The 27,667-nt window shown below is 50.8% G+C and overlaps 1 protein-coding gene across 2 annotated transcripts in view; it reads left to right on the top strand.

Moving 5' to 3' along the window:
* Positions 1 to 1,042: 1,042 nt before the first annotated feature.
* The window catches only part of MAP1S (microtubule associated protein 1S), a 35,537-nt gene continuing 8,912 nt past the window's right edge, over positions 1,043 to 27,667 (top strand). Inside the window, exons 1-5 of one of the 2 annotated variants that reach the window (XM_065917449.1) lie at positions 1,043 to 1,172; positions 2,417 to 2,518; positions 3,890 to 3,972; positions 4,975 to 5,115; positions 5,759 to 8,117. In XM_065917449.1, coding sequence (XP_065773521.1) covers positions 1,052 to 1,172; positions 2,417 to 2,518; positions 3,890 to 3,972; positions 4,975 to 5,115; positions 5,759 to 8,117 — 2,806 coding nt within the window. In that variant the 5' untranslated portion in view covers positions 1,043 to 1,051. Of the gene's footprint in view, positions 1,173 to 1,217; positions 2,296 to 2,416; positions 2,519 to 3,889; positions 3,973 to 4,974; positions 5,116 to 5,758; positions 8,118 to 27,667 lie in introns of those variants that run through there. The other variant, XM_065917450.1, reaches the window with a different exon arrangement.

The following is a 27,667-nucleotide window of genomic DNA, read 5'->3' as shown; positions in this document are numbered from 1 at the left end:
AGGGAGGAAGTTGGACTGAATAGATAATGAAGGGCAGTGGGAGGTTAATCTTTCTTGGCAGATCTTTTCATTTGTCTTGATTCATCTTGTATACCTCCAAAGATGGGAGGCTCACTCCTGAGGGATGCAACCCAGCCCTTCCTAGGCATGATCATCAGTCAAGAAGTTTGATGGAACATGATTTTTCAAGTAGTGGCCACCATGAATCAAAAGGCTGAATGCAATTGACTGGGGAAGGCGGGTTACCCATGTGAACCAGGCAGCCAGTCTCTGTCGCAGGCTGGATCTGGAATCAGACCCACCTGAATCTCTCCTCTACCTCCTATGGGCCTGGTAACTTCATCTCTCCAAGTCTATTTCCCCTCCATTCCTCTGAAATGACTGTGCCCACAGCCTACTCCATAAGTACCAACTTCATAGATTCATGCATATCTTCAATGAGCTAAGGCAGCAAAATGCCTGGCAAACTGTAGATGCAGAATAACTGTGGTATCCTGCTCCAGATCCAGAGTGCTCTGGAATCTGTCTCAACTTCACATGTACTTTCCTAATCTCTAAACTCTGCACATGCTCTAACTTATGCCTTAATTATCCCATAACCCACACCTGGCAAACTCCTACACATCCCTCAAAGCCCTAAAAGTTACCCTTCTTTTCTCTGTTTAAGCTCTGACCTAGGGAACCGGGACCATCTAGAACCTGGTTCAGATTGGACTCACTGAGATGTGATGTGAGTTTCTGGAGGGCAGAGATTCCAATCGGCAAGTAGTAGGCACGCAGTCAGAACTTGCTGGATAAATGAGTAAGAGAATGAATGAGTGAATGAATGAATGAAGCAGTAGCATTTGGGAGAGGCGCCCAAAGCGGAGATTCAAGACTCCGCTAACCCTTCCGAGCCTGTATCCGCACTTCCCACTGCCGCAGAGGGCGCGAGGGGGCAGATAATCAGCGAGGAGGGGCTTCCGGGAGGGGTCTTCAGCCCTTCCGGTCCGGCCCCTTTAAGGGGCGGGGACAGCAGGGCGGGCGCTAGGAGCGTCAGGGCGGCGCTAAGATGGCGGCGACGGTCGCAGGGTCCGGGGCGGCCGAGGTCCCTAGCTCGCTGCTGCTCGTAGTAGGCGGCGAGTGCGGGTGCCGGGGGCTGCTTGCCTACGTGCTGGAAGAGCTTGAACGAGGTCGGACCGGTCCGGGACCGCGGTGTCGGGGAGGCGGGAGCGGCCGCGCATCTCGGCCTGAGAGCCGGAGGATGGAGCGTCGGGGCGGGGGCCGGCCAGATCGGGGGGCGGGGGTGGCCCGGGCCCCTATCCTCTTACCGTTAGACGCAGGGCGCAGGCAGAGTCTGTGGGCGCCCGCGGAGGAAGCAGCGTTCGGGGTCGGGCTCAGTTGCTCCGCCTCGAGCGTGGTGCAGACCGGGGAGGGGACACGGGCCCCGACTTTGGGGGCCCACGCGATTGGGCAGCATGGGCAACGGCTCCGCTTCCCGCCCTCCGGGCGCGCCTCGATTCCCCGGCTCTTAGTAGCCTGGACGTCCTGGAGGGAGGAGCAGGGATGGGGAGGTTGGGCCCGGAGCCCCGGGGGCCACTTTCCGTAGCTGCATGAGGAACTGCTAATTGGGGTGTGGGTGGGTGCGGCCTGCTTAGGGGATTTGGCACCTGAATATGTGAATCATAGATGCACCTGCAAGATTCACCTGCAAGCACTTGGCACGGTGGGACCGGCGGGCGTGGTGCACCCCACACCGTGCTGCTTGGAGGGCATTCATCCGTCGTCCTGCTTCTCTCAGATCGTCAGCGCCTGTCCTCCATGGCCAGTAAAATGGGATGGCAGCGCACATCTCATGGGTTTGGGGAATGTCACCCCACAGGGCATCGAGGATAGGGCGGGAACCTCTGGCAGGTTCAGTCCTGCCCTCTCAGGACTAATGGTCTGGTGGGGAGGGGGGCAGGGAGATAGATCAAGTTTTAAGCTCAGATGGTTTCAGGACTGTTCAGAGGAAGATGCCAAGGGCTGAGAGGACCTGAAGGACAGGAAGGCAGGGAGAGGGGCCTCTGGGCAGTGGGAACAAAAGCTTAGAGGTGGAACCTGTGTGTGGCAGGGCTGAGGATCAGTGAAACCAGTGGTGGGGGTGGGAGGATACTGAAGGGGACAAGATGACTGTCTAGGAGGTGGGGACTTTCTTGCTGAGGTCCTAAGTCTTCTTTGTAAAGTGCCCGAGTTTTTGGGTTCCTTGATGGTGGATGCAGTGAGATCCAAAGGCACACTGGATGGTTCTGAATCTCCTGGCCTTCATGTGCAGGGGTAGGTTGGGGGAAGAGGGGGCTGTGGTGGCCCTCGCCTGCCCTCTGCTAGTTATTGAAATATTCTGGGAGCCGAGGAGCCCAGCTGATTTTCTATCTTCCTTTCCTGCCCACCCCACCAGGCATCCGGTCTTGGGACATTGACCCTGGCGTCTGCAGCCTCGATGAGCAGCTCAAGGTCTTTGTGTCCCGGCACTCAGCCACCTTCTCGAGCATTGTGAAAGGTGAGGCTGTGAAAGGTGACCCTGCGTGCCCCTGCTCCCCTTCTGTCTACTTGGTGAGCGCCAGCTGTGTGCGTCAGGGATGGCTGTAAACAACAGCAATAATACAGCTGAGATCCACGAGGAAGAGCAGGGGCAGGCCCTGAGCTAGCACTCACTCCCTCAGTCCTCACCAACTCACGAGGTCAGAACTTGCGTTTTTGTTCCCATGTGATGAGTGAGGCTGTGTGGTGTGGGGGGCAGGGAGACCTCTGAGGAGGGTCTTTCTGGATGAGAAGCAGCTGGTGGGGAGGGTGGAGGGAAACACCCAAGCAAAAGGACAAGACATTTGGAAAGTGAGGGGCGGTGGCTTGTGGGCTGGGCCTGGCAGGGACCGGGTGTGGTTTATGGCTGTGATTCTTGCACAGGGCCAGGTACAGGGTAAGTGTTCAGTAGATGGGAGCTGAGAAAGCAAGCTCGAGGAGGGGGTTGGGACCCTTGGGCAGCCTGGGGATTCTGGGGCGACTGGGGTGAACGGAGTAGCTGCTGGGCGGGGCCTGGGTGTTGCCTAGCTAGCCCCTGCTCAGCTGGCCTGTTGAGTCACCTCCAGGCTGCTTCAGGAGGGGAAGGAAGTGTCCGTCACCTCATTGTCCCAGCCGTTCCTGGTGGCTTCCTGACCCTCACTGTATCGGATTGGGGAGGGGTGGAAATCCCGTCCATGCTGTGTGACCTTGGCGGCCACTTCCCCTCTCTGTGCCTTAATTTCCCTGCCTGAATGGGGCAATATCCGCACATGATAAGAAGCCTGTGATAAGCTGATAAAGGATAACCAGCAGTGGAGGTTCCTCGAAACACATCTGGACTCTCGGGGGACAGACAAGGGTTCAGATCCCAGAATCAGCCCGACTCCCCTCTCCATGACCCATGAGGCCTCCCTGCCCTCTACTCCCTCTCGCTGCCCCCCTCTGTAGCCCCTTCCTGATCCTCAGACCCCGAGAGCTCAGTCCTGCCTCAGGGCCTTTGCCCATGTTGTACCCTTTTCCTGGTATACCCTCCTTAGCCTTCCCTGGGCTCAGGCTCCTTGATTATAAAGAAGGGTGATGATGCTGCCCCCCACAGGGCTGACAGCTGCAGTTAGGTTCTGCCAGCAGCGGAGGCCTGGTCCCTGCTGTCTCCAGCGTGGGGCCCGCCAAGGCGGTTTCCTGTTCTTGCCTCATCCTGACCTGCAGCTCTATCTCATGTCTGTTAATCTCTGGGTGACCCCCAGGCTGGAGGTCCTGGGAAACAAGGGCCCTGGAGGGGCTCCTGGCCACCTAGGATCACCCAGTGAGGCGGGATTTGACCCTGGCGCGTGTGGCTCAGCCCTAAACTCAAAAGAGCCCGGTTCTCCCACAGGCCAGCGGAGCCTGCACCACCGTGGTGACACCCTGGAGACGCTGGTCCTCCTGAATCCATCAGACAAATCCCTGTGTGACGAGGTGGGAAAGGGAAGGCTTCTGGGGGGAACGGGCTGCTGGGACCGGGGCCATCCCCTGGCCCCACCCTCTGGGGGTCCCTGACTTCATCTGCCTGAAATTCTCCCTGACAGCCAGCAGCAACAAAGCCTCCCCTGGTGACTCCAGCCTCGATTTAGTCCCTTCTCAGAGCTGCTGATGGGAGTAGGTGGAGTCAGAAAAGGCTGGAGCATGGGAGGATTGAATGGGATAGGGAAGGGCTGGAGTGTTGGAGGGCAGAACCCAACTGGTGTTTCTGGGTCTCATGTGTTCCCTTGGGCTGGGCCCTGCCAGTTGTCTGAACTGATAATTCTAGCTTGTGCACATCTGCACTCTTCTCTCAGCTTCCTATGAGATAGAGCCCCCTAGAGAGCCTTGTACAGGTTGATGCCTATGATCAAAAATGCCCAGTTTTGCTTCCTGAGGAGACTCTGGCGGAAACAGCCAGACACAGTCCCCTCTTCCCTAGGGCACCTGGGCTGAGCCAGAGGGAAATGTGGGCTTGGGAGGCCCAGGAAGACTTGGAGGGGGCACTGGAGCTGGGCTTTGTAGAATGAGCAGGAGTTGGCAGGGAGGTGGGGATCAGCTCCAGGAGGAGGCCCACAGGCTGCATCCCGGCTTCTAGTTTAGTACTAGCCAGGCCACTTGGGGCACAGATTGTTACATTTTGGTTACTAAACCATGTCTGACTCTTTGGTGACCCCATGGACTGTAGCCCACCAGGCTCCTCTGTCCCTGGGATTTCCCAGGCAAGAATATCGGCGTGGGTTACCCTGTCCTTCTCCAGGGCATCTTCCCGACCCAGGGATCAAGCCCGTGTCTCCTGCATTGGCAGGCAGGTTCTTTACCCCAAGCCACCAGAGAAGCCCTGGTAGGACAAGAGTGGGCTGGTTGTACATAGATTTGGGGCTGGGGACCACCCCAGAGAGGGGTGCTGGCTATCTCACTGCATGGAATAGGGCCTTGAATGCTCTCCCCGTCCCTCAGCTCCGGAACCTTCTGCTAGACCCTGCCTCTCACAAGCTGCTGGTGCTGGCTGGGCCCTGCCTGGAGGAGACAGGGGAGCTGCTGCTCCAGACCGGGGGCTTCTCACCCCGCCACTTCCTCCAGGTCCTGGGGGACAAAGAGGTGAGCTGCCCCCTCGCCATCCTGCCTCTGAAGTCTGACTCATCCCCACTGGGCTGAGCCGCCCAGGTGACCTGCTGTCCCCCCACCCCGAGCATCGTCCCTTCTTCTCTGTAGGGGATGGTGACAACATGTACTGTCAGGCTCAGTCCCATGGCCCACTGCAAGGTGAGGGCCTTTAGATCAGATGTTGCAAAGGCTTCAGGTGGCACCCCAGATTCTGGAGCCCACCTGGGACACAACTGGATGGGGGTCCTCTCTGATCCCTTAGTCTGAGTGGGGCAAATGAGCAGAAAACTCTGGGAAACCATGTTTTCTGTACTGGAGTGAGTGATGTACTGATGGTAAGATAAAGGCCAATAGACTGAGGTGGGGGTGGGGACGTGTGTAGAGAGTCTCCCTGGAGGAAAATGTGCTCTAGGGTGTGAGAACGCGAGTGCAAAGGCCCTGGGGCAGGGAGAGTGAGAAGGTGGGGGAGAGCGGGAGGGGAATAGGTGGTGAGACAGGCCCATGGGCCCTCCTGGGCTGTAGGGAGAGCTCGGTTTTGTCCCGAGGGTGATAAAGGCAGGCAAAGGGGCTTAGCTTTCCCAAGGGGCTGGGTGTTGCCTGGCTCCAGGTGACCCCTTAACCATTCCCCCTTCTTCAGATCCGGGATCTCCTGGCCTCCACACCCCAGCCTGCAGAGCCGCCCAAGCTCACCATCACCTGCCCGACCTTTGGTGACTGGGCCCGGCTGGCCCCCGAAGTGCCCGGCCTGCAGGGCGTGCTCCAGCTGCGGTTGAACCCTCCAGTGCAGCTGCCGGCTTCCGAGGGCCTGCGCGAGTTCCTGGAGTACGTGGCCGAGTCGCTGGAGCCGCCCTCCCCCTTCGAGCTGCTCGAACCTCCGGCCTCCGTGGGCTTCCTCAGGCTCGCCCGGCCCTGCTGCTACATCTTCCCCGGCGGCCTCGGGGACGCCGCCTTCTTCGCCGTCAATGGCTTCACCGTGCTGGTCAATGGCGGCTCCAACCCCAAGTCGAGCTTCTGGAAGCTGGTGCGGCACCTGGACCGGGTGGACGCTGTGCTGGTGACGCACGCGGGCGCCGACAGCCTCCCGGGCCTCAACAGTCTGCTGCGGCGCAAGCTGGCGGAGCGCGATGAGGCGGCAGCTGGCGGGGGCTCCGGGGACGACCGACTGCGCCGGCTGATCTCCCCCAACCTGGGCGTCGTGTTTCTCAACGCCCGCGCAGCTGCCTCGCGCCTGGTGCGTGGGGAGGATGAGGCCGAACTGGCCCTGAGCCTCCTGAGCCAGCTGGGCATCACCCCTATGCCCCTGAACCGAGGGCCGCTGCCTGCGGAGCCCACCGTGCTCTTCCAGAAGATGGGCGTGGGCCGGCTGGACATGTATGTGTTGCACCCGCCCTCAGCCACCACCAACCACACCCTGGCATCCGTGTGTGCTCTGCTGGTGTGGCATCCCGCGGGCCCCTCCGAGAAGGTGGTGCGCGTGCTGTTCCCCGGCTGCACGCCCCCCGCACGCCTCCTGGATGGCCTGGTCCGCCTGCAGCACCTGGGGTTCCTGCGGGAGCCGGTGGTGACGCCCCAGGACCTGGCGGGGCCTCGGCGAGCTGAGAGCAAGGAGAGCGTGGCCTCCCGGGACAGCTTGAGGAGAGAGGGCCGAACGGTGGTGCCCTCCAGGCCCACCCAGGAGCGCCCGGGGGTGGTCCGGAAGGAATCCCCACGGACTGAGGCCCCTCGCAGGGCTGAGAAAGAAGCCCGGCCCTCCCGGGAGGTGAAGAAGGACCCCAGACCCGGCGCCCCTCGCACCCAAGCCCGGGAGGTGCGCCGGGCAGGCTCTGCTGCGGTCAGTGGCAAGAACGTGGGTGCCCAGGTGGCTCCCAAGCCCCGCAGAGCACCCAACGCACCCCGCCCAGGGGTCCCACCAGCTGAGAATGGGCCCCGCAGCCCCCCCAGCTTCCGGAGCGGAGAGGCCAGCCCCCCGACAGAGACCTGCGGCTCCCCGGCCCCCCAGCTCGTGGCCACGCCCAGCCAAGAGAGCAGCCTGGATTTGGGGCTCAGCCCGGCAGGGGAGGAAGGCGGCAGCTTAGAGGAGAAAACCCTGGAGCTGCTGTTGGCCTCCAGCACCCCCCAGCCGTGCACGCCCTCGCCCGCCGGAGCCCAGCAGGGCCCAACAGAGAGCAGCGGGCCGCTGTCGCTGAGCCCCCTGCGGGGTGGGGAGCCCGGGCCCGATGCCTCCCCCACGGTGACCACGCCCTCGCTGCCCGCGGAGGTGGGCTCCCCGCACTCCACGGAGGTGGACGAGTCCCTGTCCGTCTCCTTCGAGCAGGTGCTCCCGCCGCCAGCTGCCGCCGCGGGTGAAGCCGGGCTCAGCCTCCCGCTCTGCGGCCCCCGGGTGCGGCGCTCGGCCTCCCCGCACGACGTGGATCTGTGCCTGGTGTCGCCCTGTGAGTTTGAGCACCGCAAGGCCGTGCCCATGGCGCCAGCCCCCGTGTCCCCCGGCAGCTCCAATGACAGCAGCGCCCGGTCGCAGGAGCGGGCGGGCGCCCCCGGAGGAGCCGAGGAGACACCGCCCACATCCGTCAGCGAGTCCCTGCCCACCCTGTCTGACTCGGACCCCCTGCCGGCTGCCCCTGGCACTGCCGACTCAGACGAGGACACGGAGGGCTTCGGGGTCCCCCGCCGTGACCCGCTGCCTGACCCCCTCAAGGTCCCCCCACCGCTGCCCACCCCGCCTAGTATCTGCATGGTGGACCCGGAGATGCTGCCTCCCGAGCAGGCCCGGCTGAAAGAAGGCGGCGGCCGTACCCGGAAGCCCCTTAGCCGCCCCAGCTCCGGCACGACTGCCCCCAAAGCCACTCCAGTGACTGCTGCCAAAACCAAGGGGCTGGCCAGTGGGGACAGGGCCAGTCGGCCACTCAGCGCCCGCAGCGAGCCCAGTGATAAAGGAAATCGGGCACCCCTGTCCAGAAAGCCCTCGGTCCCCAAGACAACCACTCGAGGTCCATCCGGTAAGTACCTGTGGGCCGGAATCCTGCAGTGGGTTTCCTATTTGCAGTGTGGTCTCAGCCACACCCACCGCCCTCTCTGGGCCTGTTTCTCCTATAAAATGGAAGCTCTGGCCTGACTGTCTTAAGCACTTGCAGTTCTGAGGTGCTTGAGCAGTATCGTCAGTGGAGACTTCATCCCAGTGAGTACATCTGTGGTGGTGATGTTTCCAGTAGCCACTTGAAGCAGAAAGAAACCAGTGAAATTAATTTCAATGGTACATTTTTATGAAACCCCTTTGTGTCCAGGGTCCCAAAACCACCTCCAGGTTTGATGACTGGGTAGGAAGATGCAGTGTGTGGTCATACTTATAAATGTATTACAACAAAAGGATACAAAGGAGGATCAGCAAAGGGACGAGGCGTGGGGAAGTCTGGGAAACCAGGCATAGCTTCTGGAACCTTTGTTGTGCAGTTGCTAAGGCATGTCCGACTCTGCGACCTTACGAACTGCAGCACGCCAGGCTTCTCTGTCCTTCACCATCTCCTGGAATTTGCTCAAACTCTAGTCCGTTTTGTCGGTGATGCCATCCAGCCATCTCACCCTCTGTCGCCCTCTTCTCAATTTTTCCCAGCATCAGGGTCTTTTCTAATGAGTAGACTCTTCATATCCAGTGGCCACAAGTATTGAAGCTTTAGTTTCAGCATCAGTCCTTCCAATGAATGTTCAGGACCGATTTCCTTTAGGATTGACTGGTTTGATCTCCTTATTGTCCAAGGGACTCTCAAGAGTCTTCTCCAGCACATAGTTCGAACCCTAGTGGAATTACACATCACATCCTCGAGTCCCTGATCTCCGAGCTGTGACGACACGTGTGACATGCCGCCTTCCAGGGAAGCTTCTTAGAGACTCAGAGCCCAGGCGCTGAGTCTACTGGCGCTGGGCGTGCAGGCACTTGCTGCCTCACACGCTCACTGAAAAGGCTTCCTGGGTCCAAATCTTGGACACCAGCTGGGGGGCCCAGTATTCCCCTGCGTGTTAACAGTGTCTTCCTGAGAGAGAATCCCATTCCACAGGTGAAAGGCTCAGCCCCACGAGCAGCCTCCACTCCGGGTCCAGTCCCATGCAGACTGTTACCTGTGCTGCTCACTGGCTGCAGGTCAGAGGCGCCCAGGACCCCTTCCTTCCGTTTGTTAATAGGCCAGAGCAGCTGACAGAACTCAGGAAAACCCATGTACTTACTAGATGACCATTTTATTATAAAAGGCTCTTAAAGAATACAGATCAACAAGCAGATGAAGAGAGGAGATACGACACAAGGGATTTTCTGTTCTCACAAGCCTTGGAGCCCTGTGTGGTAGCACAGAATGTTCTGGTTCCCTGAGGTGGGAAGCTCTGAAAAAGGGCTAGAAAGCTTGAGGCTTTTATGGAGGCTTTATTACATAGTAACGGTTGACTAAATCATTGGCCAATGGCAGTTGGTTCAGCCTCAAGCCCCTCCCCTCCTCAAAAATCAGGGGCAGGACTGAAAGTTCTGACCCTCTAATCACATGATTGGTTCTCCTGACAACCAACCCCCACCCTGGCCTGGGATCCAAAGTTACCTTCCTTACCATAAACCCAGTTGTGATGGAAGAGAGCTTCTGAGGAATAACAAGACACCCATTTTACCTCTCTGGCCCTAAAATATTTTTTGGAAATGAAGACCAAAGAGCAAATATAGCAAAAGATGCTCGCATTGCTCTTATTGACCAGAAAATTCCAAGAGTTTGAGAACTGTGAGTCAGGAACTACGGATAAAGACCAAGTACATCTGAGCAAGCTCCGGGAGTTGGTGATGGACAGGGAAGCCTGGCATGCTGCAATCCATGGGGTTGCAAAGAGCCAGACATGACTGAGCAACTGAGCTGATATCTGAGAATGACCAAATATATTTATTTCTCATAAATCAAAATATTACAGTCTACCTCCTGGTGGAACAGATCCCTTATGGCAAATCACACCCTGTTTTTGTGGATGGAAAATGATTAATCAAAAGTAGTGGGAAAATGTGGGTCCTTGTTATAGACTTACATTTGGGGTCACATTTATAGAACAGATAAAACAATAGTACCAACACAAATAGGCCTGACATTTGGAGAAATCAGTGTGGGATAAGGATTGATTTAAAGAAACGTCATTGCTGCTTGTACCTTACATTCAATTTGTACAGAACTATTTGGCACAGAAATCAGCTGGTGATTAGCTAGATCCTGTTCCTCCTCAGGCTGGTCATTTTCCACAACTGTTACATCCTTAGGAGACTCAACTCAGGCCCTCGATACATTTGATCATCAAAATGCAGTGTTACTGGGGAAGCCAGTGGCTTCCACTGGCTCAGCAGTAAAGAATCTGCCCGCAGTGCAGGAGACGCAGGAGGTAAGGGTTCTCACCCTGCTTTGGGAAGATCCCCTGGAGGAGGAAATGGCAACCTGCGCCAGTATATTCTTGCCTGGAGAATCCCGTGGACAGAGGAACCTGGGGGCTACAGTCTGTCTGTCCATAGAGTTGGGAAGAGTCAGACAGGACTGAGTGAGCGCACACACAAGCAGGGTTCCCATAAACTCATTTACATGAGGTAGTTGACTCTTACCAATGCCAGGGTTATACCATATCAAAGTATGGCCAGGGTACAACTCAGTTTCATTACAGAACAAATCAGTGAGAACTATGGAGGTATTCACTTCGCCTTCCCAACCACATCTGCCTTTGCCCATGTACCAAATGTTACTAAGGATAGAGGTTGTAACGACTGACCATGATTCAGTTAGCTCTGAGTTCCAGGGTAACCAGGGACAACACTGCAGGCTTGTACTGAGGCTGTGTTTTACCACAGGGCCCACCTCTCCTATAAGGAGAACATAAATGGCATTTAGGTTATTCCTGTCCCTACTGGCTGTGCCACGGAGTGTATTTTATTTCTAGCTTTCCTGGAGGCGAGAGCAGTCTGGGTGCATCTGTGTAAATCGTTAATGCTTCTAGAGAACTTCCCTAAGCTTGAAGAGCCATAGCATTGCCATGGGTGTGTGTGCCCTGAGCCTCAGTAGCTAGAATGGAGGGCCACTTGCCCCCTGGCCGCTTCGGCCTCTGTTCATATGAAAACAGTCAAGAGGCCTTGGGCTTGTTAGGTCAGGGTACAGGCCCCTTCCCAGCGCTGGGATCTAGCGTATCCAGCATTACTGGCTGAATCTGCCTGACCCACTTTGCTAGTAGCTCATTCGCTTTCCCTGGTCCAGGAAGATCCCCCTGGAGTAGGAAATGGCAACCTGCTCACTCCAGTAGTCTTGCCTGGAAAATCCCAGGGACAGAGGAGCCTGGCAGGCTACCATCCATGGGATCACGAAGCGTTGAACACAGCTGAGCAAGCACACAGACATACACACACAGAGAATCCATGGGATCACGAAGAGCTGGACACAACTGAGCAAACACATGCAGACACACATTCTCTCTCTTTCTCTCCCTCTCTCTCCCCCCCTCTCTCTCCCCCCCCCCCCCTTTTCTCTCCCTCTCTCTCTCTCTCTCTCTCCCCCTCCAGGCTGGCTCCCATGCTTCGCCTTCCACCTAGAAGAGAACTGCCCCTCATCTGCCTATTCTAGTTCATCTTTTTCCTCTGAGTGCTGCTCCTCATTAATAGCAAATCCCACTCGTCCTCAGATCCCCACTAGCACCTGTTTACCCTCAGACTCTTTCTGGCTTGTGGGCCAGAATTGTTGAATCCACCAGGGACGCTGATGCTATTGCATACTAGTGGCCTGGGTGCAACTTAGGATGCATGTTTTGCACCCCACAATTTTGGATCCCCCAGACTAGAGTTAGATGCATGGTATGCACACCTGGAAGTAGTTTAATTTAGTTGGAGCATGCCATGAGACTTCGCTCAGCCTACCTTGTCTCTGGTGGGGTTGTTGCCTTAAGGAACTTGAGCCATCAAGAGATGCCCACTGCTTTAATCCCATCAGGGACCCACTGTTTCTCCCTCCTTTTGATGAATAGTTTTCTATCTGCAAAAACAGGGTGTCATGTGCTTGCACATGGCACACTCTCAGGTGTGTGTGCGTGCTAAGTCACTTCAGTTGTATCCGACTCTGTGACCCCATGGACTGTAGCCCACCAGACTCCTCTCTTCATGGCATTCTCCAGGCAAGAATACTGGCGTGGTTTGCCATGCCCACCTCCAGGGGATCTTCCCGACACAGGGATCTAACCCATGTCTCTTACATCTGCTGCATCAGCAGGCAGGTTCTTTACTACTAGCGTCACCTGGAGAAGCCCTATGTTGGGCATACTGCCATTGTATTTTGACCATCATAACTAGGGACGTTTCTAAGCAATTGATGATCAAGATCTGTAGTTCCACAGTGATTACATAGACCAGTCTGGTGGGAGCCATACACCACACGGTTTGCAGTTCCAGAGGAAACGGTTCCCAAATGTTGTCCTTTGTGTAGTAGACGTAGCCTGAAAAATAGAGGAGTCAGAGATAGAGGCACATCGCTTGACTTCCATTTAGTCATGAACAGTTTTCTTGCTCATTAATATATCTTAGGACCAGAATGTCTCCCAGAGTGACACCATTCAGGTTTGCGGCTGCTGCGCCATCTTGTCAGGTCCCCACATCAGGGCTGGTCTCAGCAAACTAGCTTCAGCCTGCCGGGCATCTGGCATGCTTCTGCTAAGAGATCATATTATTCTGCTCTAAGCCTCTCTCCAGGTATTAATAAAATGTTGGGTTTCCCTCATTGCATAACCCGCTTATTCATCCCTTTACCCTCAGAGGTTATTTCTCCTTTCTCCTTTCCATTTGGCATTTCTCTTTTGCCCACACTTTTGCACCCTTGGAAGGGACATTAGTTTGGCTAGTACACCGGTCTGTCTTGCTGCCAGGAAGCTAGGCTAGCTAACCCAAACCTCCTCCCCGCCAGGATTGCACAAGGACAGAACCGGTGGGCTTTCACAACTTCTAGACAACACAAGAGCATTCACTGTCAGCCCCAGCATTGCCAGAGGGGATGAGGGCACATTCCACCCCATCAGGCCCTTAGGAATTCTGACAAAGATTAAAGGTGTAGTTACAGTTTCCTGTTTAGGAGTCGGCTGTGCTGCTGGCACCTGCAGTTGCATTCCTGGTTCTGGGACTACTGCATCAAGTAACTGGGGACGGGGCGGGTTGCTATAGTGTGGGGAAGATGTACCAGCATCCATGCCTACTCCCCTATACCCTCCCGAAAAGTGGAGGAAGCTGTTCAGTGGGGACCCTCCTTTAGCCCCCTCATGTTGAGTGTGAACACACACTCGGGAACGCGAGTAAGCCAGCCTCTCAAGCCTTTATCATCTCTCCTGGTTTTAGACAGCAAATGTTCCAGCCACTCAGTCAAATTTTCTATTAAACCATTACTCAGAGGATGATACGCAACATCTCTGATGTGAAATCTCTTGCCCCACCGTTGGACAACATGGACTAAAAAAGTACATCTCTTTGTCTGTCTGAAGGAATGTAACTCGGTGGCTCAAACTTACAGTGTTTTCTGTTCCAATCCAATAGTATTTTGAGCATTTGCTTCGGACCTTCAGGTATGCAAACCTGTTCCTGTTGGGACTCATTTATAGCCCCCAGGGTTACTGGCCTTGGTCCACTGTAACCCACTTGCCAGCTCCATCTCCCGGGGCATTTCCCCTAGAGCCATCTGCAGTTTCTCTCTCTTGTTGACAGAGTTCTCACCTGCATTTTTGTGCCTCCCAGGGCGCCAGAGGACTAAATCTAGGTTTGGCTCCCTCCTCCTCATTGCTGAGAATCTGCCTGCAATGAGGGAAACCTGAGTTCAATCCCTGGGTTAGGAAGTTCCCCTGGAGAAGGGGATGGCTACCCACTCCAGTATTCTTGCCTGGAGAATCCCATGGATAGAGGAGCCTGGCGGGCTACAGTCCATAGGTCGCAAAGCGTCAGACACAGTTGAACAACTAACACTTTCACTACTGAATTGCTGCAGCCCTCCTCCTGTGCTGACTCATTCTTGGACCCCCAGAACATCTGCTTTGTGGTTCAGTGACCTTCCAGATCTAGAAGGAGTTCTTCTGTTGGATGTTGACATGTCCTACTTGACCACGCCCTTTAAATTCCCAGAGTGCTTTCCACAGGCCCGTGCCCCTTGCAGACATCCCTTGTATAGCCCAGGTTTCCATTGCCTGTCTACCTGACCACGCCGCCAGGAGTCAGTAAAAACACACAGAGGCTTTACCATTGCTCAATTTTTCCACCACTGCTAGGAAAACAGCATGCATTTCAGCCCACTGAACCGATTTGTTCTTGCTGCCTTCAATCACAGCCTGGCCATCTCCTGGTCTTAATGGAGTCACTTGCCAAACAGGGTATTATCAATTCATCTTAAAACTGCCGTCCATAAAGCAAGCGCACTCTGTGATGCATTTGAGAGCCGTCCACAGGGCTTGTCCTCAGGCCAGTTGGTTCCAGCAGCTCCTCAGGTGGCTCCAGAGTCGTTCCTGGAGGAAAAGAGGCTATGTGCTCAGGATACAGTGGGTGCCTGCCTGCTTTCCCCGGGCAGCCCGCAGCCCTCTGAACCACTTGCGTTTTATGATGGAGCTCTTAGGACTTTCCTGGTGGTCCAGTGGTTAGGACTTCACGGTGCTACTGCAGGGGACCCAGGTTTGCTCCCTGGTCAGGAAACTAAGATCCTGCAGGCTGTGCAGTGTGGCGCAAAAAAAAAAAATAACTATTACAGACCTCTCCTGGGCACTCTGTTCCTCGTTAGTGTTTCTGTGACATCACCCAAGATATGGGCCCCTCGGGTTTCATCATTGTTTTAGGTCTGTCAATCATCAAGGCTATTTCAGTGAATGCCCAATCACAGGCTACTAATTGTCTCTCAACTACCTTGTTCAGACTGCAGCATCTTGGAATTTTGTGGTCCAAAATCCCAACGGTCATTGCTAGAAGGCACTCGTGGACTTTTGCCAGAAGCTCCAGTCTTCAGGATATGGTGGCGGACACTCCCCAAATCATATGAGTTGGGGGGTCAGCAAGGCCCAAAGGCCAAGTTGAGAGGGCTGCCGCCATTTGTAATTCAGACGCAACCTGCTCTTGTTTGGGTCCCCAACTCAGATAGAGCTGTCTTTCGAGTGGTCTTACAGATCAGCACTAACACGGTTCCCAGATGAAAACCCAAAGCAACCATTCCAATGCTGGGATTCTTGTTCAGTCCCAGGGACGGTAGTGACAGCAGTTTATTTTTAGTCTTTGGGGGACTACCCCAGGTGGCTCCTGCCCAGGTTCTCCCTGAAAATTTAACTGTCTGGGCCCACCTGGGGACTGGTGCTGGGTTTACTAACACGCCCCGGTTGGTCAGTGAACGTGAGTTTGAGCAAACTCCAGGAGATGGTGAAGGACAGGGAAGCCTGGTGTGCCGCAGTCCATGGGGTCGCAAAGAGTCGGACACGACTGAGCGACTGAACAAGTTGGTCACGTGTGTCCCATTGCGTTCAGATCAGCCCTCGCTGCTGTTTGGTTTCCACTACCACCAAGAGCCATCAGCAGAGTGTGTGAGCACGCTGGGGGTCTGCATCGAGGCCACGTCGCTTCTGAGCAGAGTATGACGGCGAGTTCAGGGATCCCTTAGCAGTGCAGAAAAAGAATGTTGGGATCCTTCCCCCGTGAAGGCCAGTTGCTGCTGGCCCTCTCCTGAGGTCAAGACAGAGAAGAGCAGCGGCGACATGAGTTGCTGAGTAGCAGCCTCCTGGCATTTTCTGTGTGGTTGAGACCGTGTCCAAACTGCTGAGCCAGTGGGCAGTACCGCTTGGTTTCAGCCTCGATAGTCTGCAGTTAGTTTCCACAAACATCTGCCTTTTTCAGGCCACACAGGGCTATATGGTATAGTGAATTCATTGGTACCGGCACTCCGGCTTCTGGTCTATGACGAATTAAAGCAGTCAACTCTTTTTGTTCCCCAGGCATTCTAGATCATTCTGCGTTAGCCACCTGTGTGCACTCAGGTTCCCATCTAGTGTCCCCAATTAAAACTGGCCAGAGGGCAGACTTAGCAGGCCTCTGCTGTACAGTATTAAGTGGGGAAGACAACCCCGAGTCAGACACAACCTCCATCATAGTTATATATTCATGTAAAGATGTGACCACCTCACACAAAATCTGTTCATACACCCCAGTTTTCATTCACATGTTCACCTTGATCCCATCAAAGTTTCATCTCCATTCATCCCAGTCTCACCTAAACTGCCCTCTCAGACTGTACCAACCAGGGTGGGAATCGCAGTGTGTTGGGCTCGTGTATCCCGGAGTCCTGGGGAAGGCCTCTCTCCTCTTCTGGCCATTTTATCCACACCTGCATATACCTGTGAGCTTCCCAGCTGGCACTAGTGTAAAGGACCCGCCTGCCGGTGCAGGAGACATGAGGCCCCTGGGTTGGGAAGATCCCCTGGAGGGGGAAATGGCAACCCACTCCAGTATTCTCTTCCTGGAGAATCCTGTGGACAGAGGAGCCCGACGGGCTACAGTCCCTGGGGTCTCAAGAAGTCGGGCACAATTGAGTGACCTAGCACACACGCATTTGCATAAGGCCTTGGCTCCCTGCCCAGGCGTGGGACCAGAGGACCCTGGCCCCTGCTTCAGTCTTTATCTTGATTAATCAGTGAGCACCTGGGGATCCCTAGTCGGGTTTCTTATTTAATTTTTTGCTTCCAGCTTTCGAAACTCTTCCAAACTAGAGTAAATCATGGACTTCTTTGGGGCCTTTTAATGTTGGGGTCCACACTGGTCCACTCCATCTGGGAGTGATGCATCAGTTGCTGAAAACTCGGCCTCTGGGCCCCGGTGCCAAATTGAATCTTGGAGACAGAGTTTTGGATGAAGTAGGAAAGAGGCCTGTTACCGCTTTGCCAGGCACAAGGGGATGTGTGGGTTTGTACCCCTGAAAACCTGTCTCCCAACCCAGGGGATTTGATGAGGACTTTAATAGCTGAGGCTCCAGGGCACAGCTGCTGATAAGTTAGGGTGTGTGCCGGGCCTGCTCACCTGTAATCTGGTCTCAGGTCGTCTCTCGCTTTCTTTTTTTTAATTTATTTTTCTGGCTGTGCTAGGTCTTGGTTGCTGCGCACGGGCTTTCTCTAGTTGCGATGGGCAGGCTTCTCATTGCAATGGCTCCTCTGGTTGGGGAGCGTGGGCTCTAGGCTTGTGGGCTTCAGTAGTTGCCACGCACTGGCTTAGTAGTTGTGGCTTGCAGGCCCTAGGGCACATGGGCTTTAGTGGCTGCGGCGCATGAACACAGTAGTTGCAGCTAGCGAGCTCTAAAGCACAGGCTCCAGAGTTGTGACGCAGGGGCTTAGTTGCTCCGGGGCATGTGGAATCTTCCCTGGCCAGGAGTCAATCCTGTGTCTCTGCATTGGCAGGCAGATTCTTAACCACTGGACCACCAGGAAAGTCCTTCAGGTAATCTCCGAATGAGCATCCTTTAATTCCTTTAATCTGGTGGTGGTCTCTGGAATGAAGAATGCTGACGTCTTCCATTTGTTGGTTTTAGTTCTGTAAAGAGCTCCGAGTAGCCCTTGAGGTAGAACCAGGTTTCTTGGCTGCTTCTCCTTGTGCCTCCCCTCCCACCCCTGATTTAGCACCTGCTTGAATCTGCCCTTTGGACCTCAGGGAACATCTGTCTTGGAGGATGGAGTCTGTTCCCTACAAATAAGGAGGGACACAGCGGCTTCTGTACCCAGGAGCCCCACGGGGTCCCGCTTGATTTCACATCGACATCTGTTTCAACTCCATCCTTGCTTCATTCATTCCTCATTTCAACAGCCGTCTGAAGACTCCCACTCCGCTTGGTTGAGTCCCTTGACTCTCCTTTGTCTCTCCCCATTTTCTAAATTAATATTCTTGGTGTCATAGGGGAAGCTGAGATAGCAGATCTGATAAGGCTTCTAGAACAGTTTTGTAAACTGGGGAGTAATGTTCCATGGGGTGCCCATGCAATAAGGGTCCCTTAATCACAGCATTGACCAAAACGTGGGTAACAGGCATCTTCAGTGGGTGAACGTCCCAGTTCTAAAACCAGGCCTGCGTGGCTTGCACAGGAAGCATCTCACCTGCTTCATCTGGGGTATCCCGCTCGGCATTTAGAGCCAGTTGGGCAGTCCCCCTTCTCAGGATAGACACCCTTTTCAGTGTCTTTTATCCAGTTGACCAGGCTGGCTGTTCCTTCGGGAATAACCTCCTGTGTGTCTGGGACAGTCTGTGATTGTTCAGTAGTGAGCTACGGATCCTGCATCCACCCAAATGTGTTCTTCCACTCCAAAGCCTTCAAAACCAAAAACACAGCCGCCAAAGACACAGATGCTTCGGGAAACCGGTGATACCAGTCCACAAAGTGAGTCGGTTTCTTCACACTCTATCGCTTGGTTTTAGTTGTTTCTTGGTTTTGCCCTCCCCCAACATTAACTACCTTCTTGGTGACTAGAGAGAGACCTTAGAGGTACTTTCTGTTGCCCCTACATAATTTGGGGCAGCTTTGAGGCTAATGGCCAAAGCTTGGATCTTTTCTAAGTCTGAATTTGTTGCAGGATCAAGGCCTGAGTGCGCACTTTCTAAAAATTTCATTTTGGCTTTTACAGATAACGTTACTGTTAAAATCTTGGCTTTTTCTGCCCACTGAAGCCAAATTAAACAAAAAATTCAGAGGCAGAGTTTGGAGGAAATAGAAAGGTGGCTTTACTCCTCAGCCTGCAGAGTGGGAGAATGCAGTAGGCTCGTGCCTCGAGAACTGTGGCCCCCCTTCCGTGAGGAATCTGGGGGGTTATACAAGATGAGAGCATGCAGTCTGGGGTAGGTGATGAGGAACAAAGGTGCAAGATTCTTCTTTCTCTTGCATTGTTTCAAAAACAGCCACAGGCTGGCGTCAGGTTACCTGGTAACTGGTCCCTGGTCTTCTGTGTATTGTACTGCGGCCTTCTGTAATGCGAAAAGAGAAGAACCACACGGGGTAGTTTTCGAAGAGAGCACTGGATACAAGATGTAATTAGCGGAGTCAAAGGATAATAGGTGCAAAATGTAGCTCACGCCAAGTTAGGGGGCAGAAAAGCAGACTTACACACTGCAGATGGAGAATAGTTAAAGTAAAAACTGGGAGTGATCAAGCCTGCTCACTGATCTGTTTATCTTCTTTGTTCTCAAGAAAGAAAAGCTCATTCCTCTCTTTCCCTTTTCACTGCAGCAATAACCAAGAAACGCTGCTTGTAATTTTGCATCTCTTTATACATCCAGTGAGCCAGCTGCTTGGAAGTTGGCTCTGCTGTCATGTCTAGGTCCTGCTGGTAACAGTTACCTCTAGGAACTGATTGCAGTGCAGCTGTGGTTTCATTGTGGTTGACTAGGTAGCCATGCGGGGACCAGAGTTTCTTCATTCCCCATCTTTTTGTCCTTACTCTTCAAAAAACATGTTTCTGTCAGCCGGGGCCATTCTAGTGAATCCCACTCCTGACACCACCCAAAAAGGGGTCCTGTTCCCAGGTCCAGTGTGTGGGTTTCCCCACCGTAACGAGCTTGGATGCCAGCAGGCTATCCAGGAATTCAGCTCAATCCTGCCACTGTCTACCCAGAGATGGAATCGCACGCCATTCAGTCTCACAGCCGGCTGCAGACTGGAGGTTCTGATGGCCTCTGCAGTTCAGGATGCCAGTCGCAAGTGCAGTTTGTTACCTGTGCTTCTGACTGACTCGCTGCAAGAGGTTCCCATGGCCCCTCCTTGGGTTTGGTTAATTCGATAGCACAGCTCACAGAACACGGGAAAGACAGGTTTACTCACTAGATTACCAATTTATTATGAATAAAAGGCTATTAAACGATGCACATCAACAACCAGATGAAGAGATACGTAGAATGAGGTCCCAAACCTGGAATCTGATGTCCTTGTGGAGCTTGGAGTTCACACAGCAGCATGCAGAAGCCTTCTGGTTCCCTGACGTGGGAAAGGGCCAGAAAGCTGTCCTTTGGGGCTTTTATGGAGGCTTCATTACACAGTTGTGATTGACTAAATCATTGGCCAGTGGCATTGATTCAACCTCAAGTCCCTCTGCCTTCCATCAAAATCAAAGAACAGGATTGAAAGTTTCAACTTTTTAATCACATGCTTGGCTCTCCTGGGAGCCAGCCCCCACCCTGGGGTGGGGCCCAAAGTCACCTTCATTAGCCGAAACCCAGTTGTGATGGAAAGGGTTTGTTTTGAATAACAAGACACTCACTTCACTGTTAGGACCCTGAAGTGGTTTCAGGAACTGAGGACTAGAAACCAACCATTGTGACAAGAGATAACTCACATTGCTCTTACAGAGCAGAAAGTTTCAAGGGCTGTAAGAGGTGAGAGGCAGAACTGTGGATAAAGGCCAGATACATCTGCAAATGATCAAATTATATATATGTATAATAAATCAGATGTGGCATGCACCAAAATCTCAGACGCCCGCCCCCACCAGAAAGGAGCATCAGGTGGGCAGCGTGAACTGCCTTGCTGCACAAGCAGTGTGGGCACGCTGAGCCACTCTCACCATTTGGGAGACGGTAGGGACCCTTCGGAAATTCAAGTTCCCAGAAGGTAGCCAGGGGCCAACTTGTCAGTTTCCAAGGATAGCAGTCTCAGGCTTCATGTACTTTTTCTTTGCAGTTTTTGAAAATTGTGATAAAATTAATGTAACATAAAATTAACTGCCTTAAACGGTTTTTAAGTGCACAGTTCAGTAGCATGAAGCATAGTAGACTCCTGTTGTTGCACGACTGTCACCACCATCCGTCTCCGGAACTCCTTTCATCTTGTGAAACTGGAAACTCTGTCCGCATGAAATACTCAGTCCCCGTTCCTCCCAGCCCATGGCAACCACCATTCTGCTTTGCATCTCGTGGGGCCTCATGTAAGGGGCCTCATATAGTATTGGGTTTTCTTGTAACTGGTTTCTTCCACTTGGCATATTGTCCTCATGCTTTATCCATATTGTAGCATATGTCAGAACTTCCTTTTTAAGACTGAAAAATATTCCATCATGTGGCTGGACCACGTATCCGTTCATCCATTGATGGACACCTGAGTTGCTTCCGCCTTTTGGCTGCCGTGAAGCTGGACGTACAGATACCTCTCTGAGGCCCCTGGTTTCGATTCTACAGTGTACATACTCAGAAGTGGGGTTGCTGGATCTTATGGTGAGTTGATTTTTATTTTCTTGAGGAACTGCCATCCTGATTTTCCACAGCAGCTGTACCATTTTAGAATCCACCAATAATGCACAAGGGTTCCAGTCTCTCCACATCCTTGCTATCACTCGTTGTTTTATAGCTCCTTGATAGTAGCCATCCTAACGGGTGTGAGGTGGTATCTGGTGGTGGTTTTGATTTGCATTTTGCTAATGATTAGTGATGTTGAGCACCATTTTATGTGCCTGTGGGACATTTGTATATCTTTAGGGAAGCGTCCTTTGCCCATTTTTGAGTCAGGTTGTCTTTTTGTGGTTAGGTTGTGTGTTCTCTGTATATTCTGATATTCACCCCTTATCAGATGCGTGATTTGTGAATATTTTCTTCCATTCTGTGGGTTGCCTTTTTACTCTGTTGCTAGTGTCCTTTGATGCACAAAAATTGTTTTTAACTTTCGTAAAGCCCAGTTTTTCTCTTTTCTCTTTTGTTAACTGTGCTGTAGGTGTCATTGTCAAGCCCAGTGTCATGAAGCTTTTGCCTTACGTTTTCTTCTAAGAATTTTATAGCTTTAACTCTTATATTTTGCTGTTTGATCAGTTTTGAGTTAATTTTTGGATACGTGTGTGTGTGTGTGTGTGTGTGTGTGTGTGTGTGTTTTAGTTGCTCAGTCGTGTCCCAGGCTGCAGCCCACAGACTGTAGCCTGCTAGGCTTCCCTGTCTGTGGGATTCTCCAGGCAAGAGTACTGGCATGGATTGCCATCCCCTCTCCGGAGGCTCTTCCTCACGCAGGGACTGAACGCAGGTCCCCTGCCCTGCAGGCAGGTTTTTACTGTTTGAGCTACAGGGACGTCCCAGTTTTTAGATACAGTGCTAAATAAACATTGAACTTCATTCCTTTACGTGTTGATACCCAGTTTCCCAGGACCATTTGCTGAAAAGACTGTCCTTCCCCCCACTGAACATTCTTGGCACCCCTGTCGCAAATCATTTGACCATATATGTGACAGTTTATCATCTATTCTATTCCATTGATCCATAGGTCTGTCTTAATATTCTTACCATATTGCCTTGATTACTATAGCTTCATAGTAGTTTCAGAAATCAGGAAATGTGAGTCCAATTTTGTTGGACTCCAATTTTGTTCTTCCTTTTCAAGGTTACCTTGGCTATCTGGGATCCTATGAGATTCCACCTCATTTTAGAATGTAAATTTTTATGTCTGCCAAAAAAAAATCCTGTAGTGTTGGCATCCTAACAGTATTATCTTCCAATCCATGGACATGGAACATCTTTCTGCTAATTTATGTTCTCTTTAGTTTCTTTCAGTACTGTTTTGTAGTTTTCATGTACAAATATTTTACCTTCTTTGTAAGTTAATTCCCAATTATTTCATTCTTTTTCTGCTATTGTAAAGGTTATTGTTTTCTTAATGTTCTTTTTGAATTGTTCATTGTTAGTGTATGGAAATGCAGTTGCTTTTTGTGTGTTAATTTTGTGTCCAGCTATTTTCTAAATTCATCTAACAGGAATCTTTTTTCTTCAAAATTATTCATTTATTTTTGACTGTGCTGGGTAATTGTTGCTGCGCAGGCTTTTCTCTGGTTGCATTGCGGCAAGCAGGGGCTACCTCCATTTGTGGTGGACAGGCTTCTCACTGCAGTGGCTTCTCCTGTTGCGGAGCGCAGGCTCTCGGATGCCCAGACTTCAGTAGTTGCGGCACATGGGCTCAGCACTTGGAGATTCTGGGATCTGGAGCACAGGATCCGTAGCTGTGGTGCATGGGCTTAGTTGCTCCAAGGCGTGTGGGATCTTCCCAGACCAGGGATTGAATCCGTGTCTCCTGCACTGGCAAGCTAACAGGTTTCTTTCTTGTGTGTGAAATCTTTAGGATTTTCTACACATAACATCATATCATATGTGGACAGAGATAACTTTATTTTTCCATTCTAATGTGGTTACCTTTTAATTCTTTCTCTTGCCTAATTGTTCTGGCTAGGATTCCTACATTGCCTTGACTCGGAGTGGCTTGTTGCTGTTCAGTCGCTCAGTCGTGTCCGACTCCTTGTGACCCCATGGACTGCAGCACACCAGATTTCCCTGTCCATCACCATCTCCTGGAGCTTGCTCAAACTCATGTCCATAGAGTTGGTGATGCCATCCAACTATCTCGTCCTCTGTCATCCCCTTCTGCCTTCAATCTTTCCCAGCATCAGGCTCTTTTCTAATGAGTCAGCTCTTTGCTTCAGGTGGCCAAAGTATTGGAGCTTCAGCTTCAGCATCAGTCCTTCTAATGAATACTCAGGATTGATTTCCTTTAGGATGGACTGGTTGGATCTCCTTGTAGTCCAAGGGACTCTCAAGAGTCTTCTCCAACACCACAGCTCAAGAGCATCAGTTCTTTGGCAGCTCAAGAGCATCAGTTCAGCCTACCTTATGGTCCAGCTCTCACATCCATACATGACTACTGGAAAAACCATAGCTTTGACTATACTAACCTTTGTTGGCAAAGTAATGTCTCTGTTTTTTAATATGCTGTCTAGGTTGGTCAAGGAGCAAATGTCTTTTAATTTCATGGCTGCAGTCACCATCTGCAGTGATTTTGAACCCCAAAAAATAAAGTCTGCCACTGTTTTCATTGTTCCCGCACCTATTTGCCATGAAATGATGGGACCGGGTGCTGTGATCTTCATTTTTTGAATGTTGAGTTTTAAGCTGGCTTTTTCACTCTCCTATTTCACCTTCATCAAGAGGCTGTTTAGTTTCTCTTCTCTTTCTGCCATAAGGGTGGTGATATCTGCATATCTGAGGTTATTGGTATTTCTCCCAGCAATCTTGATTCCAGTTGTGCTTCATCCAGCCCAGCGTTTCATGTGATGTACTCTTCATATAAGTTTAAATAAGTAGGGTGACAGTATACAGCCTTGATGTTACTCCTTTCCCAATTTTGAACCAGTCCATTGTTCCAACTCTGGTTCTAACTCTTGATTCTTGACCTGCACAGAGATTTCTCAGGAGGCAGATAAGGTGGTCTGGTATTCCCATCTCTGTAAAAATTTTCCAGTTTGTTGTGATCCACACAAAGGCTTTAGCATAGTCAGTGAAGCAGAAGTAGATGTTTTTCTGGAATTCTCTTGCTTTTTCTATGATCCAACAGATGCTTGCAATTTAATCTCTGGTTCCTCTGCTTTTTTCTAAATCCAATTTGATCATCTGGAAGTTCTTGGTTCACATACTATTCTCCAAGGCTTGGAGAGTTTTGAGCATTACTTTGCTCGCATGGGAAATGAGTACAGTTGTGTGGTAATTTGAGCATTCTTTGGCATTGCCCTTCTTTGGGATTGGAATGAAAACTGATCTTTTCCAGTCCTGTGGCCATTGCTGAGTTTTCCAAATTTGCTGGCGTATTGAGTGCAGCACTTTCACAGCATCATCTTTTAGGATTTGAAATAGCTCAACTGGAATTCCATCACCTCCACTAGCTTTGTAGTGATGCTTCCTAAGGCCCACTTGACTTCATGCTCCAGGATGTCTGGCTCTAGATGAGTGATCATACCATTGTGGTTATCTGGGTCGTGAAGATCTTCTGTGTATTCGAGCCACCTCTTGTAATGCCTTCTGCTTCTGTTAGGTCATACCATTTCTGTCCTTTATTGTGCCCATCTTTGCATGAAATGTTCTCTTGGTGTCTCTAATTTTCTTGAAGAGATACCTAGTCTTTCCCATTCTATTGTTTTCCTCTGTTTCTTTGCATTGTTCACTTAGGAAGGCGTTCTTATCTCTCCTTGTTACTCTTTGGAACTCTGCATTCAAATGAGTATATCTTTCCTTTCCTCCTTTGCCTTTCACTTCTTTTCTCGGCTGTTTATAAGTCCTCCTCAGATGACCACTTGGCCTTTTTGCTTTTCTTTTTCTTGGGGATGGTTTTGATCACTGCCTCCTGTACAGTGTTACAAACCTCCATCCATAGTTTTTCAGGCACTCAATCAGATCATATCCCTTGAATCTATTTGTCACTTCCACTGTATAATCATAAGGGATTTAATTTAGGTCATACTTGAATGGTCTGGTGGTTTTCCATGCTTTCTTCAATTTAAATCTCAATTTGGCAATAAGGAGATCATGATCTGAGCCATAGTCAGCTCCTGATCTTGTTTTTGCTGGCTGTATGGAGCGAAAGTGGCTAAAGCAGACATTCTGGCCTTTTTCCTGACCTTAGAGGAAAACCTTTCAGTCTTTCTCCACTGAGTATCTGTGAACTGTGTGGGTTTTTCAGTATATGGCTTTTACTATGTTAAGGTGGTTTCCTTTTAATCCTAGTTTGTTGAGTATGTTTATCATGAAGGAGTGTCAGTCCAGGTTTGATGCATGATATAGGGTGCTCGGGGCTGGGTGCTCTGGGGTGACCCAGAGGGATGGGATGTGAAGGGAGGTGGGAGGGGGGCTCAGGATGGGGAACGCATGTACACCCACGGCGGATTCATGTCAATGTATGGCAAAACCAATACAATGTTGTAAAAAAATTTTAAGAAAGTGTGTTGGATTTTGTCAAATACCTTTTCTGCACTAACTGAGATGGTCATGTGGATTTTTTTCCTTCCTTCTGTTAATGTGTTACACTGATTTTTATATGTCAAACTAGTTATTCCTGCATCCCAGGAATAGCCCCCTTGGTCATGGTGTATAATTCTTTTAATATGCTGCTGAGTTCAACTTGCTAGTGTCTTGTTGAGGGATTTTGCATCAATGTTTGAGAGGTATTGGTCAGTAGTTTTCTTTTTTCGTAATATCTTTGTGTGATCTTAGTATCAGGGCAGTATTGGCCTCCACATGTTGTCAGAATGAATTGGAAAGTATTTCCTGCTCTTCAGGTTTTGGGGAAAGTTTGAGGATTGGTTCTTCTTTAAATGTTTGGTAGAAACTCAGTGAAGCCCAGGAGGTGTTTGATTATTGATTATCTCTTTATTAGTTTTAATTCTGTCCACATTTTACGAGTCAATCTAGGTAGGTTTTATGTTTCTAGGAATTTATACATCACTTCTAAGTTATCCAGTTTCTTGGTATATAATTGTTCATAGTTTTCTCACAATGCTTTTTATTTATTTACCTTTTTAAACTTTTTATTTCTATAGGATTGGCAGTAACGTCCCCACTTTCATATCTGATGTTACTAATTTGAGTCTTCTTTTTCTTTCTTAGTCAGTGTAGCTGAAGATTTGTCGATTTTGTTGATCTTTTCAAGAACCAACTTTTGGTTTTGCTTTTTTCTTCTGTGATGTTTTTCTATTCCCTGTTCTTAAAATCCCTGCTCTAGTCTTTATTATTTCCTCCCTCTGCTGGCTTTGGGTTTAGTTGTAATGTTAGGTTGTTGATCTGAGATATTAATAACAGCATTTGTACCTTTAAACCTCCCTTAATCTCTTTATCACTGTGTCTTTATTGTTGGACTGTTTGATTATATTGTGTCTCAGTGTGGTTCTCTTTGAGTTTATCCTATTTGGAGTTCATCGAGTTCCTCAGATGTTTCTATTCATGTCTTTCATTAAATATGGGAAGATTTTGGTCATTATTTCTTGAAATAATCTCCCCGCCCCTTTCTCTCTCTTTTTCTTCTGAGATATCCATAATGTTGGTCATCTTGATAGTATCCGATAGGTCCCTTAGGTTCTGTTCATTTACTGCAATTATTTTTCTTTCTGTTCCTCAGACTCGATCATTTCCATTGTTCTGTTATCAAGACCACTGATTCTTCTGCTTGTTTAAACCTTGAGTTGAATCTCTCTAGAGAATTTTCCATTTTAGTTATTATTCTTCCCAGCTCTAGAATTTCTTTTCATTTACTTTTATGTTTTCTCTCTCCTTATTGATATTTGTGCTTTGTCCATACATTGCTTTTCTTGATTTTTTTCCCCACATCTTCCTTTAGTTCTTTGAGTATCTTTAGGACAGTTTTTAAAAGTGTTTGTCTGGTGATCTGCCCTTTCGTCTTCCTTAAGGACGGTTTCTGTTAATTTTTTTTCCCTTTGACTGGACCATACTTCCCTGTTTGTTTGTGTGGCTTGTGATTTTTTATAATTGAAAACTGTACACTTGAATCTAACAAATGTGATGATTCTGGAGAGCCAAAATCTCTTCCCCAGTGTTTGCTGTGGCTCTTTTGTTTGATTATTGTGGGCTGTCTCTGTGCTGAAGATCAGTCTGAGGTATAAATTTAAGGTGTTGTTATGCCTTTTCTGATCCTGTACCTTTCCCTGGGCATCCGTGGTTCCTTTCTAAATTCCCCTGTCTCTGCTTTTAAGTGTCCTAGTCCTTGACTGTCTGGCTCCCAAAAGGGGAAAA

Source organism: Muntiacus reevesi, chromosome 1, assembly GCF_963930625.1.
Source record: "Muntiacus reevesi chromosome 1, mMunRee1.1, whole genome shotgun sequence".
NCBI lineage: Eukaryota > Metazoa > Chordata > Mammalia > Artiodactyla > Cervidae > Muntiacus > Muntiacus reevesi.
The sequence above is the reverse complement of the archived record's forward strand: the minus strand, read 5'-3'. Positions and strand labels throughout refer to the sequence as shown.